At 44.1% G+C, this 14366-nt stretch overlaps 1 protein-coding gene and 1 pseudogene across 1 annotated transcript; one reads left to right on the forward strand and one right to left on the reverse strand.

Annotated features, from left to right (window-relative positions):
• Positions 1–5666: 5666 nt before the first annotated feature.
• On the forward strand, positions 5667–9087 carry LOC149349329 (uncharacterized). Its single transcript, XM_089575437.1, has 4 exons — positions 5667–6083; positions 6159–6854; positions 8803–8830; positions 8924–9087. The coding sequence occupies exons 1-4, from the start codon at positions 5667–5669 to the stop codon at positions 9085–9087; spliced, it is 1305 nt and encodes a 434-aa protein (XP_089431563.1).
• Positions 9088–9458: 371 nt separating this feature from the next.
• Positions 9459–14045, reverse strand: LOC149349330 (uncharacterized; annotated as a pseudogene).
• Between the last annotated feature and the right edge of the window lie 321 nt (positions 14046–14366).

Consider the following 14366-nt stretch of genomic DNA (forward strand, 5'->3'; position numbering starts at 1 on the left):
ATTCGGTCAGTCTTTCACTGGAAGCTTTCACCTACCTTGTGGACTCATGGTTTTTCTAATGCAGATTTCATGCAAAGACATACTATGCCAAGCTTTACCAGCTTTGAGTGGGCACTATTATAGGTCAAAAGGGACTTCTTTGAGCGCGACTGATAAGCCCAACACACATCGGCATTTACAAAAATAAGCTGTAGGTCAAGAAACTGGAGTCGATCATGATCTGTGCACGTTCATGCGCGAATTTCAGACCCCCCCATAAAGAACCAAAAGCAGTGAGAGTTTGGTTTACAAGTGTATCTGCGGCGCAGTGTGTAGGTACGTTAAGAAGGATGAAATAGTCATCGACGTACCTGAAAATACGTGCTATCCCGGTGTCCTTCAAGCTATAGCTTCAAGGCGTCGGTCAAATGATGCCAGAAAAATTTTTGCATAGTATCTCTCTGTATGAAATCTGCATTAGAAAAAACATGCGCCCACAAGATAGAGGTAAGCGTCCACACTGTAAAAGCTATGTGTGAAATCACAACATTTTCACAGAAAATTTCGGTTGTGTGAAAGAAAATTTGTGCCATCGAGAAAAAACAGAAATCTGTTACAGGCAACAACAGTTAAATTCTGTTTTCTTCCTGCCATTTCTCGGTTTAGGTCACGTGGCCTGCTCAAAGAACAAAAAAAACAAAATTAGTTGTTGCAAGTTTTATAACTATAATTTTTTTCCAAATATTTTACAGAAGAAAAAATATTTGTGTTATTAGTTTTGCGACGTTTACAATGCACACTGCATTTTGCGGTCTTCAAGTGTGCGGCGCGCCAACCGGTCCATGTGCTTGTCCTTTCGGTCCGTGCGTTGCCTGTTACACCGTTCAAGGGTTTACAGTTGTAACTGCGCGTATTCTGGTAAACCTCCGCAACCGGTAAGTGCACTTCTTTGCTTCATTTGATCGCCACCTTTTTTATTGTTTATATCAGTGTGGTGTACACATTTGATAATTGAAGCCGCAATATCGTTGATCGCACTTTTTGTTTTTGTTTTTTGCTTCTCATAGTGGCGTGGTGTGTACGTACAGTGCGCGACGGCCGCTTTTTGTGTGCTCCTGCGCTTTGGGAAGAAACAAACTTGCAGAAAGCAATACTAAGCACGGACGTAGTGAGCCTGAGCTTAAATTTGATATTTTCGCAAGTTTGCTCCGTCATAAGCTACAGGAGCGCGGAAAACGCGGCTGTCACGCACGCTAGCTAAAGATTTGGCCGGCTGCACATATGTTTGGTGAACGAGGCTTCACTTGCACATTTTCAAGTTTGTGTCTTCGTAACAGTTACATATTTAATGAAAAGTGTTCGTAAATTGGTTTGTTTTGGTCGCTTGTCTCGAAGTCCACGCGCACTGCAAAGTAATAGTGCCTTCGGCTGACAGCCCTCGTAGTGTTTAGTACACATTCGCGCTGTACCGAAATTTTTGTCGGTTAAACTCTTGACTTGTTAACGCGTACAACGAGCGTCCGCCAAATCCCTTTAGTAACGTGGCTGCCACGTATACGCGAGCATGAAGCTTTCCGAGGTTAGACGCTCGTCTACCGAGCCGGAGTACCCGGGTTCGGAGTACCTTACTGCGCGGTTCGGGTATCCGCCTAGATATGCGAGACAGATACTGCGCCATTTCCTTTCCTCAGAAACCAATTTTAAGCTTGCCGAGGGAACAGCCCACGCGGGGGGCCTTTCCGCGCGGTATCGTCTTTAGGCTAAAGTTATTCGCATCTCCAGCCGCCGGTGCATTGCCTCTTTTCTCGTCATCGTTGGCACCAAAGGCCGTTCGACGCGTAGCCTATATCACACCTCTACTTGCCAACTTCCATTCCTTTGAACCAGCCTGTTTATTAAAGCGAAAGCCTTTAACGGCTCATACTCGCAGCAAAGGTCACGTCCGGTGTAATGCTGTCTTCCACGAATAACGCGGCAACGAATCAGGATAGGAGAAAACGAAGGGCAGCATCAGATAGAGGAGACAAAATTCAACCCCTGCGCCAAGTTTGATGGCTCTAGAATGATTAGTTAATTAATAATGGGCAAATAACGAAACGAAAACAAAAACAACCGAATGCGTCGATATAACGCATACGTCGATATAGCCCCAAATATAGTGGGACGTCACATCCAACGAAAGTCGCCACAGCATATCGAAATTTATCGCAGAATGGACGGAAAAACGCCGGATTTGTGTCAGATTAAATTAAAAAAAAACCTGTAATTAAGCGTAAGTATTACTTAAGGTAACCGAAAGGTCTTTAGTTTGGGTAAAAATTGCTCAAAAACGAGGAAAAGAGGATGATGACGGGAAAAGCGGCAAATTCAAATCACTGCAGTCAGCCGCAAACGGCTTTCGCCTTCCCGTCTGAAGAGATATCTATGTGCTTCCAACGAATTTTTTTGCCTGCGTTGGAAGTCTGTGCTGGGCTTGGCCGGGGTTCAGTAAGCCTGGCTGTTGCTTTAAAAAAGAGGATTCTTTTTTGTTTTGCTGCTGCAATATAGCTATTTGACATGAACCTTCTTTGAGCTTGCTGCACAAAGCCTGCTGTGCTTCCAGGCATTTCCATGACGCATTCTATTTCTTTAAACCACTTATTGTACTTTATTTTTTCCCCGTAAGGTTAGGTAGAATTCACTGCTCAACATTTCCTCCTTTCAGACCAAAGTGTATTGGTCCATGCAGCTCATCTAGTCATTAATCAGAGATGCATTCTCCCACTGCCTTCAGCATTTTTCTCCTGCATGCCATGTGATGACTGAATGTCATTTTGTCATGCCAGTATGGTGGCAATCCACTGCAGTGGAGGGTACCACAATTTTAAAGAAGTGTCATGTCACTCTAGAGCTGGGCCTTGGGATGTGTGACTAACAAAGTGCAATGTAGTTTTATTGTTGTATTTTGAACAAGGAAATTTCTGTCTTCGCGGATATGTGCTTTTGCAACATCTGCGGCAGCTTGAGTGCAACCATTTCATGCTTCCTGAAGCATTTTGTGTTGCACAAAAACATGGATCCGTTTATTATCAATTGCCCTTTTCAAGGCTGCTCTAAAATGTTCCGCAAAATTGGGTCCCTCAACAGTCACATATCTAGAGAACATAGGCTGTCAAGAAATGCAGGGAATATGGGTGCTGTTACTATGGTAGCGCAGCGGTTTGATCTGGTGTGCACGGTGGACAGCTGTCTTCAGGTTTGCAAAGACTACAGGGCTCTTGTAGCACATCTGAAGGTGCACATCTTACAAGGAACAAAAGTCAAGTGCCCATTTCCTTCATGCAGAGGAACTTATGCCAACAAAGCATCATTTTCTTCTCACCTTTCACGGTCTCATGGCAAGAGCCTTCAAAGAGGGCCAGTATATGAAATCCAGACGTCTAGTTGTAACATTGTGCCAGAATCAGGACCGGCCGATGAAACACAACTCTCTTCGGATTTCGCTTTAGCTGAACAAAGAGTGCCAGATGGGAATGTGTCTCTGATGAAGCACAACATAGGAACCTGCACCAATGACCACATCTGTGAAGCTTTTGCTCATTTGTACCTCCAGTTGCTGTCACACTGCCATGTCCCATAGTCTACGGTCCAAATTACTGCAGAAGCTATGCGTGACATACATGGTGCAAACTTTCAGAACATGATTTTGCTTATGAAGAAAAAGCTCAAAGAAAGTGGTATGAGTGATGAGACCATTGAGGAACTCGCAGAGGATATGATGAAAGCAGATGCTGTTTCAGCCATGCACTGTTCCCGCGATGGTGTGTTTCGGACAGAACATAGCCGCACATCCTACTTCAAGGAACATTTTTCATACATAGAACCTGTTGCAATTCGTTTAGGGAAGAACAGTAAGGGTATCACATCAACCTTTCACTACGTTCCTATACTGAAAACCCTTGATGTGATGCTGGAAAGTCCAACTGTAATTTCACAGTTTAGCAGCCGACAACTGGAGTGTTGAAAGATTTCACTGACGGCGAGGCTTTCAAATCTATTCCACTCTATCATGAACATCCCAATGCATTGAAAATAATACTTTTTCAGGATGCATTTGAGGTGGTTAACCCTCTTGGGTCTGCAAAAAAGAAACATAAATTGCTGGCAGTGTACATTATGCTCGGAAATCTTCATCCCTGGGAAAGGAGCTCTGCTGAGTCCATCAAACTTTTCTTGCTTTGCAAAGAGAGTGATTTTATAATCTTTGGACAGAAAAAAGGTGCTGGTGCCTTTGCTTGATGATCTAAAGAAACTAGAGATTGGATGCTGAAGCACTTCAAAAGGAACTCCTCTCATTGGCACCGTAACTGCCATCCTTGGTGATAACCTGGGAAGCCATGCCATTGGAGGATTTGTTGAGTGTTTCAGTAGTCCAAATCATATATGTAGGTATTGCCTGGCTGGAAAAGACACTATTTTCTGTGTCACTGCGGTCTCAGCAGTTTGTGATCTGAGAACACCAGTAAATTACGACAGGGCAGTGTCAGTGTTGCAAGGCGATGACTCATTGAGAGTAGAGAAGGGGGTGAAGTTGAACTCTTTGTTTAATGAACTGAAGTATTTTCATGTTTGTGCTCCTGGACTTCTACCATGCTTGGCACACGACCTCTTTGAAGGCGTCGTTTCATTCGACCTTTCTTTATACATCTGCCATTTTGTTAAAGTATGCAAGCGGATTTCAATTGAAGACCTCAACCGCAGTATTTCCCTTTTCCCCTTTTAGCACAGTGATGTGGGTGACAGTCCGTCCGAATTTCACCAGAAAGCAAAACTCGAAGGTCATGCGGTGCAAAATTGGAATATGCTACGCTTTATTCCCTTGTTTCTCCTTGGAAATGTGCATTGTACAGACAACGAGGTGTGGCAGCAGGTATTGCTGCTTTCTGAAACCGTTCAGCTGGTCACAGCGCCAGCACTTACCCATGTAATGTTAATGAGGCTTCAAGACCTCATTGAGGATTACATTACTGGAAGGGCAACTCTTTTTGAAGATGTGCCTATGAAACCAAAGCACCACTATCTATTACACTGCCCATTTTTGACGCTCCAGTTCGGACCTCTCATAAGACTGTGGACGATGCGTTGCGAGAGCAAGCACGGCTATTTTCGGAAGTGTGCAAGAAACTCTCAAAATTTTAAGAACTTGACGTTTACTTTGTCTCAGCGTCATCAGCTCTTTCAAGCATACAAAGGTACCGGCAAGAACACTGATGCCTTGGATGATGCCCAGACATTTTTGACAGAGTTGTATACTCCAGAAATTCAAAGTGTTGTGAAAAATGCCATCCCAAGCCAGGAAACTATCTTACAAGCATGCCAAGCAGTCATTCGCGGCCTGTTGTACAAGACCAAAATGCTTGTAGTAATGTCGCGGAACAATGACAATCTTGAGTATGGAGAAATTATGCTCATTCTTTCCCAAGGGCAAGAGTTCTTTCTTTTGAAAGCTGTACAGTCCTTATATGAACCTGCAATGCAATATTTTAACATCTTGAGCAACGACGGCCCCATGAAATGCATGAATTTGAACAGTTTGCTTAGCCATGTGCCACTTGTTCCATACAACCCTGCATGCAACAAGTTTCCTGTTGTGGTACTTAAACATGCAGTGTTGGATATAGTTTGATTTTTGTCTGCAGATTGGCACTATGGACTTGGAGTTGCTCATAGGGGAGTGGCTACCGGCATTAAGCACAGAAGCTGTCCAACAAACTGCCAACAGACTTCGAGAATGCGGTGTGGAGTCCCTTGAGCACCTTCAATACATTGTGGAAGATGACCTCATATTTCTAAACGCGGTTAGTAGAAGAATGCTACTTCAAAAGTTTCGCGATGTACTTCTTCCTAACCCCTCAGGTTCACCCGCACCAAGTCCATCGGATATCGACAGGCTAGCGACTACAAATATGCCGTCCAGTCGTGTAGCTGTCCCATGGGATCTGTTCCCGGCACCACTGTTGAAAGCGTGTGAACAAGGCATCAAGCCTACTAAGAAGTATTTAAATGAAATGGTTCGTGCAGTAAGCACAAGGGTGCTTGCAGTTACTAGCAAACCAGGCCGCAAACTTCTGAGATCCATGATGGAACCCATCATGGAACCCATGATGAATGTTTACCAACTTGCCCAACTTTTTGCCCTCCTTCTGAGATCCATTGCTGCTGAGATTGTTGACCGGTATCCAAAGACATTTCAAGATACCCTCAATGGCACAGTTATAGCGTCTGGACAGGAAACGTTGGCATGGAAGCTGCAAAATTGCGTCAACAACAAAAAGAGACCCAGTTGCAGGAGCGCCGATGTTATGTACCCGGATGAACCTGAGCCCATAAAAAAGCCAAGAAAGGAAAGGGACAGCTATGGCTGTGTAGCCTGGGAATGTAAGCTCCCTAGTGGCGAGACAGCTGAGATGCAGGAACAGAAGAAGGCAGAACTGCAAAATCAGTTCATACTTGTCCGAAATGAGGCAGGCATATCACAGCTGATGTCAGAGACCTACCCCTCACAGCGAGCACTTATAAACAACTCCATGAATGTGCTCGAGGTCACTCAAGACTGGCCATTTCTCTTTCAAATAAATCATTTAGAAAGCCACATCAACAAACTGCTTGGCTTCGATGTTGCACACACATTTGATGAGCAGCTGCGGATAGTTGGTAAACAACTTTTTCGATATGCGCACAGCCAGGTTAAAAAAAAAAGGGTGAAGAACTGCTTGAAAGAAATAAAAGCATCCAAAGCCGTGAGGAAGACATCTGCCGTGGAGTATGAAGCAGCTCCTTTGCTGCTGCTTGCAATTTTGGACGAGGACAAAGATATGTTCTACAAAGTAGCAGAGGTAAACTTTTAAACTAATGAAATTTTTTGGCTAGTGCTAACCATTGAAACGGTCACCTAAATGTGCTCTGATTATTCTTTAACATACCAGCCTATGCTGGCAGCTTTAGTGCGGCAGGAAGCTGGTTTTGTTTCATGGAGAGTTTCAGCTGCATGGCATTGCCGGGGTGCATGTGAAACCATTTGAATAATAACTGAGACGAATGTCTTCATTTGTGTGGCGACACAGCTGAGGCTAGGTGCATGAATGCTGGTAATTTCTCCCATTGTCAACCTGTTTTAGTGCATAGGGAATAAGGCATTAATTTAAATGGTAAGGTTATGTTTCATGTTTGTTGCTGTGCTCAGTGTACTCAGGTCAACCTCTCAAGTCAAATCTGGTACCTTATTTTGAAGGAAATGTCCATCTTTTTGACACTAGCATGCCAAGATAACACATGTAAGCAATGGTGACTCTCCCAGATGTTTATTTAAGTTCCAAGGCATTCTTATATATATATACTAGTAGCCGGTGTCATCGTTCAATGGGCCAGGAAGACTTGTAGAATGAAGGAGTCACAATATTCCGATTATCTTCGTTTATTACCAACAGTTTCGGACGGAGGACCGTCCTTCATCAGGGTATACAGATGAATGAACACAATTTCGCATTTTCGAGCCAACGTACACAAAGGGAAAGGAGAAATTAGTCTCTCTCCCGTTAGAGGCAAGAGAACAAAGCCAGTGTAAGACACGAGTGCTCCAGTCCATATAGGTTGAAGAGGGGGAGGGTGGCGAAGGCCAGGGGAGGAAGAAAAAATGTATATTTATATAAATAAAAATTCAGAAAGCAAAAATAAAAATTAAAGATTGCATTAATATAGTAGTCTTCCTGATTTTGTATATTTTTTTATTTTTATTTTTTGCTTTCTCAATTTTTTTATGTATCTCTATTTTTTCTTTCTCCCCTGGCCTTCGCAACCTCCCCTTCTTGAACCTAAATGGACTTAAGAAAAAATTGAGAAAGCAAAAAATAAATATAAAAATATACAAAGTTAGGAAAACAACTACATTTATGTAATCTTTAATTTTTATTCTTGCTTTGTGAATTTTATTAATATAAATATACATTTTTTCTTCCTCCCCTGGCTTTCGGAACCCTCCCCCTCTTCAACCTATATGGACTGGAGCACTCGTGTCTTACACTGGCTTTGTTCTCTTTCCTCTAACGGCAGAGAGACTAATTTCTCCTTTCCCTTTGTGTACGCTCCCTCTAAAGTGCGAAATTGTGCTAATTCGTCAGTATACCCTGATGAAGGACGGTCCTTCGTCTGAAACTGTTGGTAATAAACGAAGATAACACGAATGTTGTGACTCCTTCATTATATATATATTTGGGTTCATTTGTATATTTTTACTCAAATTTTTCTTAGGATGACAACTTTAGACTGCGCCGCCGCGGCGGCTGAATTTTGATGGAGTCGAAATTCTAGAGGCCCGTGTGCTGTGCGATGTCAGTGCACGTTAAAGAACCCCAGGTGGTCGAAATTTCCGGAGCCCTTCACTACGGCGTCCCTCATAGCCTGAGTCGCTTTGTGACATAAGACCCCATAAAAAACAAAAAAAAACCATTTAGATCATGGAAGACACTCACTGAAGCTCGCGTCAAAACACAGTGGCTTGAGGATATTCTGCATTCATTTCAAAATCTCAGCTTCAAATGGCACCATGTTCCTTTAAAAAAATCTTACAAATGTAAATTAGCGGTGATTTGTGGCATATTACAGTGCAGCGGTAACCGTACAAATTGCGTGTGTGTATGGAGGTGCTGTTGCTGAAGGGTTAATCCACATAGATTAGGACAGAACTGGTTTATTCTAATCAGAGGCACTTGGTTAGGTTCTTTCTTTAAGCATACCAGAAACAATTTCTGGCATATTTGTGCTTGTGCTTACTTTTTCATGTTCCAGGAAACCGCCATAGATGCTGATGCTCGAGGTGTGCTGTGCTCCCCTTTCCTATACGCAAAAGGTAGTTCTTTTGCTGCATGCAGCAAGGAAATGGGGAGGTAATTTTCTGAATGTCGTGCAGGTGGTAGCTTCCTGACGGCCGAGTCCTTCTCCATATTCATCGACGGCCAGCCAGTGTTCAGTGCATCAACTCCAGCCATGGCATTCAAGTTAATGTTCCTGGCCCACTTTGCGCTCAACATCGAATATAAGAAGGAAACAAGCCTGACACTGGAGTTCACGTAAAGGTAACGATAACTTGAAATTATTTACTTAATTTTATCAGGTGGTTTTTGAGCGTTAGCATAGATTTAAATCAATGTTCGAAAATCAGCCAGACATAGTAATATATGGCGAACATTGCCTCTGTAAGAGCTGCGTGGCCAAGTTGGTGTCACCATCTTTCGGGAACTACAGTGAAACAAATAGAGAGAACAACATGACCACTGTAATGTGAATCGAATAATATCCCTGCAAATCTTACTTACAAGAGTCACATGCAGACGAAAATAACTTGATGAAAAACACCTTGACCGTTAACCGAAGGCTACAATGCACATTCCTCAATTAACAGACGTACTCATAAGCTGATGATGATGAAAATATATGAAGTACAATTAGAGTGTGGGGAAAAGTAGGATGATGTCCTTAGCCAGGGACTCCATTGGCAAAAACTGCTGCACTTGCTGGTTTGATAAGTTGATGTTCTTAGTCTGAGCTGACAATGGTGCCTCCCCCCCACCGCATTGGCTGTTTATAATAAGCTGACTTCGTGTGCTTTTATGCCCGTGCAGTTGTAAGTTACCATAATGGCCTGTCTGCTCAATGCATTAACTCTTATATGAGCTGTAGTCCTACAGAGACTGCAGTAAACATGCGATTGACCAACTGAAATTCGTGCTTGATTGTACTGCAAGGGGCTGCATCACTGCACTTTCATAAAACGGCTGCTTATTCCCTAACATATAGTTGCCCAAGATTCAGTATAAAAAAACGCACTCCATAGCGGGCAGCCACTTCATTCAAGTTGTCAGTACTTTTGTAGCAACACGAAGCAAGATGAGGATATGATGAGGATTATTCATGAGCACTGAACTTCAACTTTATTACTGAAAATCTCCGAACTGCTCTTGATACCCTCAAAAAGCATCCACCTGAAGTACAAAGAGTTACACGGGTGGCTAAATATGATGACACAAGCAAACAAAAGCAAGAAAAGGAAACAGTGCTGCCAGATTTTGATAATAAAAAAGCAACAAGCTTAGCCTCTGTATCATAAAGAAAAAGCATTGCAGGAGTATCATAAATGAAATGTTGGTGACAAATGTAGCAGTAGCCGGGTGGAGAAAAAGGCTAGTAGGTAACATGGCTAGAAAAGTTGGTACATGATTTTGTCACAGAGGTTGCTCTACAAAAAACGTAAAGAGCCCAGCATTAACACGGTTACAGGTTAAGACAAATATGCACAAAAAGATAACAGCAAAAACGAAAAACAATTAATGTAGTGAATGCACCACAATCTTAAAAAGCGTGGAATAGGAGAATGACACGAAGGAATGATGATGTGTCCGTGTTGACCAAACGGAAATAAAAGATTTGTGCATGACTTTTGCAAAATGCTACAAAACTTGATAAAGGCAACAATTAACTAGAGCATGCGAAAGAAGTCTCCATAAAATCAAGATAGTAGAATGGTAAAGGCATTAAACCAAAAGAAAGTGAGAAACCTAAAAAAAATTCAGGGGGCGCTTTGACTGTCTAAAGTGGGTAGAGGCGGAAGCGTTTTCCGCACCACCTTCGCTGTTTCTGTGGCACTGGTGGCGTCACATGTAATTGAGTACTAATTACTAAGTGATGACAAATCACTAATTGATGGTTAATTACTGATTAATGCCTGAATACTAATTAACTGCTAATTAATGCCGCTTAAGCTTCGCCTTTAGGAGTGGAACGCGACAGCGCGTTCCACTCCACGGAACGCCACCACCCGTTCGGCGCGATGCCTTGCCCTTTGAACGCAACGCTTTTTGAGGAAAGGAAATGGCGCAGTAATTCTCTGTCATCTCGGCGGACACCTGAACCGCACCGTAGAGGAAGGGAGGAAGTGGGAGTGAAAGAAGATGGATAAAGAGGAGCCGTAATGAAGAAAATGAAAATTGTATTTGAGGAAAGGAAATTACGCAATAACTGTGTCACAAAATTCAGGGGGGGGGGCACTTTTTTGACCTAAAGTGTGGTCACTGATGTGTGGTTAAGATGTTAAGCTTCGCCCCTAAGAGTGGAACGCGACAGCGTCTTGCAACGCTGCCAAGGGGTCCATAGAACGCCATCGCCCATTCGGTTCTACGCCTCGCTCGTCGGTAAATTGGTTTTTGAGGAAAGGAAATGTATTTCTCTCTCATATCTCGGTGGACACATAAACCTCGCCGGAAGGGAAGGGAGGAGGATGGCAGTGAGTGAAGACACCGTATTCACTAGACGCGCCTTTGTTCATTCCAAACCATCGAGCTGGCATGGCGGAGTGGATAGCATACTCGTCTCTCACGCCGAAGACCGGGGTTCGATTCCTGAGCTCGACCAATTTCTTAATCGGTTTTATTTATTTATATGGCCTGACTAGTAAAGCTAATTAGGCTAATTGGGTAATTAAGCAATTAATTAAGCTCAGTCCCACTTACTTGGAGCATCACTATACGATTCCTTCAATTGGTTGCATGATTACTAGCCAAAGTTAAATTGGCCCCGTTTGAAATTCGTGCACTGTGACGTCACGACCGTTTCCACCAATTGAAAAGCGTGACATTTTCTGTCGACAACTCCTGCTTACAACGATGAGACTTTAAAGGCTTCCGCCTTAATAACACGGAGTGTAGGGCCAAGTAAATCGTTTTAATCGTGGTAAATTCATACAAAATCAAAAGGGAATGAAATCTGTTCATCTGAAAGGGGGAAATGAAGGAACACTAATGCATTCATTGTCGAGCTCCAGAATTTTGACTCTCTTTAGCATGTCAGCCTATTGAAGGATCTTATCTTCAAAACTTCCAACATTTTGAACATTGGGGAGTTTTGTGATTGCCTACTGCATTTCATAATTAGCCGCCAATTCTCTCAATTCCCTCTTTCCTAAACCGTTATATTGTTCTGTTAGGCTTTCCTTGATGTACACCCTGCCACACAGTAGTAGGGTGGAATCTACCATGCATTCAGGGCATTTGACCAGACCAAGAGCTTATTTTAATACTGCAATTCAGTAAAGCCTAGGCAGATGCTGAGGGGGCTGAAAATGCCAATGACTGCTTGTCACTCGCCAACTTTCTTGAGAATATGGAAAACTTGGTTCAAGTGGGCAATGATGGCCACATTGTTTTTTGCCATTGCACTTCAGCTGTGGCATTACTTCTGGTGAGCTTAGTCCTTTGCACCATTTTTTTCTGTGATATAAAAGTTATTTTGGGTTTCCTGATTTTGTCCGCCTGCAGGCTTGGTTCAACATATTCCTGCAGTTTATTAAGCTATGAAAAAAATGAAGACTGTAAGATATTTCTCATCACTACTTCTGACTGTCTTTGCTCCAAGAAAAACAGTTTTATCCCTAAGAAGGGCATGAAATTATGGTCTGGCACTTTGTTGGTTCTGTCCGAGAAAGTGTTACAAAGCAGTACGTACTCCAAAGGTAATGCCTCAGCTTAAGCGCAATTGTAAAACTAGAAGGTAGTCATTATTTCACTCATGCACGAAGTATGACATAACTTTTAAAAAAAAAACCGGAAAAAGATCAGAGGTAGATGGTTCTTTCAGTCCCTCAGTTCCAGTTTAGGTTTTGCTGACGTTGAAATGTGATGGGAAAAAGACAAAAGTTGGGCGACGTGGCACAAACATCACTTTGACATATGTGCGTAAGATTTGGTATATTCGTCCCACATTCGCTTGGCAAGGAAAGCATTGTGACAGTATACCAAACAAAAGGCTAAATGAACATTGTAACATATGAAAGAGTCGACAATGGAAACAGCGTCCGAGTGAAGCTTGGAAACGTTGACAACCTGTGATCCACTTTTGTCGACGGTGGTCGACACGGCAGTCACCTTCGAACCACGCGCGGCCCATGAAAAAGGCTCGATGAGGCAAGAGGACTTCCCCTGTCCGGTTGGGCTGAGCAGAACCGAGGTTCCGAGCGTAAAAAAGACCCGCATGTGCAACAGTAGCGTGAGGCGCATGTCGGCAAACGTGCCAGCTCCAAATGCGACGTAGCCAAAGCGAAGCGGGTTTTAGTAGGCTTGGTTGTAGTCACGTGGCGCCTGTTGCTCGAAGATTGTTGGGTCGCAGACAATGGAATCGGTGTCCGAGTGAAGCTTGGAAACGTTGATAACCGGTGATCTACTTTTGTCGACGGTGGTCGACACTGCCGTCACTTTCCAACCGCGCGTGGCCGATGAAAAAGGCTCGATGAGGCAAGAGGACATCGCCTGTCTGGAGGGCCCGAGCACAGCCGTGGTTCCGAGCGTAAAAAAGACCCGCATGTGTAACAGTAGCGCGATGCGCATGTTGGCAAGCGTGCCGGCTCCAAATCCCACGTAGCCAATACGCAGCGGGTTTAATAAGGCTTGGTTGTAGTCACGTGGGTCCTGTTGCTCGTAGATGATTGTTGGGTCGCAGACAATGGAAACAGTGTCCGAGTGAAGCTTGGAAACGTTGATAACCGGTTATCAACTTTTGTCGACAGTGGCCGACACGGCGGTCACCTTCCAACCGCACGCGGTCCATGCAAAAGGCTCGATGAGGCAAGAGGACTTCGCCTGTCCGGTCGTGCCAAGCGCAGCCTAGGTTCCGAGATTAAAAAAGACCCGCATGTTCAACAGTAGCGTGAGGCGCATGTCGGCAAGCGTGCCGGCTCCAAATCCCACGTAGCCAAAGTGCAGCGGGCTTAAGTGGGCTTGGTTGTAGTGACGTGGCTCCTGTTGCTCAAAGATTGGTGGGTCGCAGACAATGGAATCAGTGTCCGAGTGAAGCTTGGTAACGTTGGTAACCGGTGATGCGCTCTTCTCGACGGTGGTTGACACGGCGGTGACCTTCCAACCGTGCTTGGCCGATGAAAAATTCTCCATGAGGCAAGAGGACATCGCCTGTCCAGTCGGGCCGAGCACAGTCGAGGTTCCGAGCATAAAAAAGACCTGCCTCTGCAACAGTAGCGTGAGGCGCATGTCAGCAAGCGTGCCGGCCCCAAATCCCACGTAGCCAAAGCGCAGCGGGTTTAATAAGGCTTGGTTGTAGTCACGTGGCTCCTGTTGCTCGTAAAGATTGTTGGGTCGCAGTCAATGGAAAACGTGTCCGACTGAAGTTTCGAAACATTGACAACCGGTGATCCACTTATGTCGTCCGTCACGGCGGTCACCTTCCAACCGCACGCGGCCCATGCAAGAGGCTCGATGAAGCAAGAGGACTTCGCCTGTCCGGTCGGGCAAAGCACAGCCGAGGTACCGAGCTTAAAAAAGACCCGCATGTGCGACAGTAGCGTGAGGCGC

The sequence above is a fragment of the Amblyomma mixtum genome, chromosome 3 (genome assembly GCF_055824585.1).
Source record: "Amblyomma mixtum isolate Tamu chromosome 3, ASM5582458v1, whole genome shotgun sequence".
Taxonomy (NCBI): domain Eukaryota; kingdom Metazoa; phylum Arthropoda; class Arachnida; order Ixodida; family Ixodidae; genus Amblyomma; species Amblyomma mixtum.